Source organism: Colobus angolensis, unplaced genomic scaffold (assembly GCF_000951035.1).
Source record: "Colobus angolensis palliatus isolate OR3802 unplaced genomic scaffold, Cang.pa_1.0 Scaffold9, whole genome shotgun sequence".
NCBI lineage: Eukaryota > Metazoa > Chordata > Mammalia > Primates > Cercopithecidae > Colobus > Colobus angolensis.
In genome coordinates this window covers 1,485,852-1,489,200 of record NW_012122931.1, presented here as the reverse complement: position 1 = coordinate 1,489,200, position 3,349 = coordinate 1,485,852, and the positions used below count along the sequence as shown (strand labels likewise).

General features: G+C 57.5%; 1 protein-coding gene across 3 annotated transcripts in view; it reads left to right on the top strand.

Annotated features, from left to right (window-relative positions):
* Positions 1-1,944, top strand: part of GTF3C5 (general transcription factor IIIC, polypeptide 5, 63kDa) — a 31,511-nt gene extending 29,567 nt beyond the window's left edge. For all 3 annotated transcript variants that reach the window (XM_011931156.1, XM_011931155.1, XM_011931154.1), the window contains 2 exons: positions 231-373; positions 1,252-1,944. In XM_011931156.1, the coding sequence (XP_011786546.1) occupies positions 231-373; positions 1,252-1,418 (310 nt within the window). In that variant the 3' untranslated portion in view covers positions 1,419-1,944. The remainder of the gene's footprint in view (positions 1-230; positions 374-1,251) is intronic.
* Positions 1,945-3,349: the final 1,405 nt, after the last annotated feature.

Genomic DNA, 3,349 nt, shown 5'->3' with positions numbered 1-3,349 from the left:
ATGTGCAGGGGTACACGGCCAGCTTCACGTGTGTGAGGGGTCCAGGGAGCACACAGGTTTAGGGCCCCAGCTGGGAGCACACAGCTCGTGTTTCCAATTCCTCTCTGTAGACTTCACTCACGGGGCTGCCTTTCTCAGTACAGCTCTGCCTCCGGCAAAAGCCAACACTGGCATCTCTTAGCAGAGACCCACCCTGGGACCTGATGTCCCAACCCTCTCCCCACCCCCAGGTTGCAGAAGATCATTCACCGCAATGACGGGGCCGAGAATTCCTGCACGGAACGGGACGGGTGGTGCCTCCCCAAGACCAGCGACGAGCTCAGGGACACCATGTCCCTCATGATCCGGCAGACCATCCGCTCCAAGAGGCCTGGTGAGAGCCGCTTGGGGGAAAGGGGGCCCAGGATGCCTGGGGATCCCCTTGGAAACAGAGGTCTCCCTAAGGGGACCCATTCCTGGGAAATGGTACCTAGGTGGCATCATCTTGCCCCTGGCCCTGGTGGGAGGCGGGCATTGTGAGCCAGAGCCCAGCCCAGGAGCCGGCATCACCCCAGCTGCCCACCGAGGCTGCCTCAGCCAAGGCCCTCGGCACTGGGGTGTGGGGCAGGAGACAAGCGCAGAGGGTACGGGTGCAGCAGCCCGGCGCTGCCACTGGGGCCTCCACCTGACGCCCTCACACCAGCCCACGTCTTTCAGCCCTGCGTGTGCAGGCTCTGCCTCTGTCTTCTTCCTGTTCCACGGGGCCCAGCCACTTCCTGGAACCAGGCAACCCTGACAGGAGCGAGGGCCAGCTGCAGGGGAAGTGAAGGGGGCAGCACCTGCCAGGCAGTGGATCTGACAAGACTGGGGAGAGTCATAAGAGTCCCCCCTCTCAGGGGACTCCTCCCCAGCCACGCCACACAGATCTGACTGAAGCAGGGGTTCTTGGTCTTGCTTGGAATCCAGATTCAGCCCCCTTTGGGAATCCAATCAAGAGTGCGGACCGTTTCCCAGAGAAAATGGCGTGTTCACTCTTGAGGGTCCCTGGGCCCTTGAAGCTGCTCATGGCTCCCCTGCTGCAGTATTCCCCTGGGTGCCTGTTAAACTACACCTTCCCGGGAGGCCTCCACCCCATAATTACCCACCAGCTTCTTCAGAGCTCGAGCTCGGACCCTTATAGTAGTAACCAGGCTCCCCAGAGCCTGGTGGCCTTTCTGGGGCCACCCAGCAGCCTGCATGGGACACCCATGGCCTTTTCTCCTCCGGCCCCAGCTCTCTTTTCCAGCTCAGCCAAGACTGACAGCGGGAAAGAGCAGCTGACGTATGAGTCTGGGGAAGACGAGGAGGAGGATGAGGAGGAGGAAGAGGAGGAGGAGGACTTCAAGCCATCCGACGGCAGTGAGAACGAGATGGAGACAGAGATTCTGGACTACGTGTGACAGGGCCCAAGGCTGGGCCTTCCTGACCCGGCCAGACTGGTGTCCGGCCTACTGAGGGAGCCAGGGCTCCCCATTGCCACCCCCCAGTGCCCGGAATGGCCCTAGGAGGCCCTCTGAGGAGAGCTGGAGTCCCAGCAGAGGGTGCAGCTGACCCTAGCACTGGCTGTGATGTGCTGCTGGGTGCTGCCTCTGGTCCTGAGGGGTTAGGGGCATCCCCAAAGGGTATGCCCTGGCTCCGCCACCCATGAACCAGCCCAGCATCCAGCCAGTGAGTGCCCAATGCCTTTCAGGATGAGACCAGTAAATGCCGGAGGTGGAGCTGGGCAGCTGCAGGGCCCCAGGCCACAGGCCACAGGCCAGTCTCACTTGGCTCTCATGACTGTGGCGGTGGAGATAGTGTGGGGAGCCTGGCCCATGGTCTCAGGTGGCAAGAGATCCCTTGGCTCTGGATCCCAACCGTTTGGCGCAGCTTTGCCCACAGCCAGGCCCCTCTGGAATTGTCCTTATTAAATCAGTTTCCCGAGAAGTCTTGGTTTCTCAGTGTGAATGTTGGAGCTGCAGGGGAGTCTCTTGCTGCCTTGGGGCCTGGGCTCCCTTTGTCCCTTCCTTTATTCCTTCATTCAGTGACCTCATGCTGGCAGTGCTGGCCTGTGCCCCTCACATGTGGTCGGGTTGGGTGAGGGCAGCTGGGAGGACTCCAGGCCTGGGCTCAGTGCTTCTCTAAATGAATACCTTCTTGACAAAGTCATGGGAAATGGGCCCTGCTGTCCCGTGGCTTCCCAGTGTGAAATCTAGTGGGTCCCGAGCCCACCGAGCCTGCTTGCCTGGCTCTACTCCCCGTGTTGCCCTTGGCTGAGGCACTTCTTGTGTCTCCCCGAGTGCAGCAGCAGCACTCCCTCCCAACCTGTGTGCGTGCCGCGTATTTGTTGAAGAAACAAAGTCATTTGTCCTAGAGAACGGCCCCGTTCTGGATCGGCCGGTTGCTTCTGTGTAGTGCTGCACCTGCTTCTCTCCCCTGTATTTCCTGGGGACTGGTGGAGGCTCAGCCCGATTCAGGTTCAAGGTCTCTTCCTCGGCTGCGTCGGTCTGCAAGCACAGGATGTCTGCTGGGCCCCTTTGTTGACGCTAGGATTGACCAGCAGGTTTAGGTGTTGTCAGCCTGATGCGTTGGTCTTTTACTTAATGGTTTTTGGGTTTCTGTGGTTTTTTTTTTATTTGTGGGTCTTTTTTTTTTGAGATGGTCTTGCTGTGTCGCCCAGGTTGGAGTGCAGTGATGCAATCAGGGCTCACTGCAGCCTCAACCTCCTGGGCTTAGGTGATCCTTCCACCTCAGCCTCCCGAGTAGCTGGAACTACAGGTTGTGTACCACGTTGTCCAGATAATTTTTGAATTTTTTGTAGCGATGAGGTCTCACTAATGTTGTCCAGGCTGGTCTCAAACTCCTGGGCTCAAGGCATCCCCCTGCCTCAGCCTTCCCAAGTGCTGGGATTACAGGTGTGAGCCACCACCTCCAGCGTATTTAATGGCTTTTGAACAGCCGTTGATCATGGCCTGTACTGCTTCCTTAAGGGTGCAAAATGGTGATTTTTTGAACTGTATTGTTCCCCCCGTATTTAGTAGCTGGAATTCTATAAAGGAATCTTCCTCATCGTCTATTTGATTACCCTGAAATACTACTGGGACAGAAAAGGAGGGAAAATGCCTGTTTTCACCTCTAACAGTTTTCAGAACAATGTTAGTGCCCTGGCAAGGGCCAGTGACAGGGAAGGAGGGGGTGCAGTGTATTTCCTGGGCTGCCTGGTGAACTCAGATCTGTCCATTGCAGGCTTGCTTTTTCATGCCCGGCTTGTCTGTCTTTGCCCGGAGGCCGCCTCAGATTAGCTTCTGTAGTCTTTTTTTTTTTTTTTTTTGAGACTGAGTCTCGCTCTGCC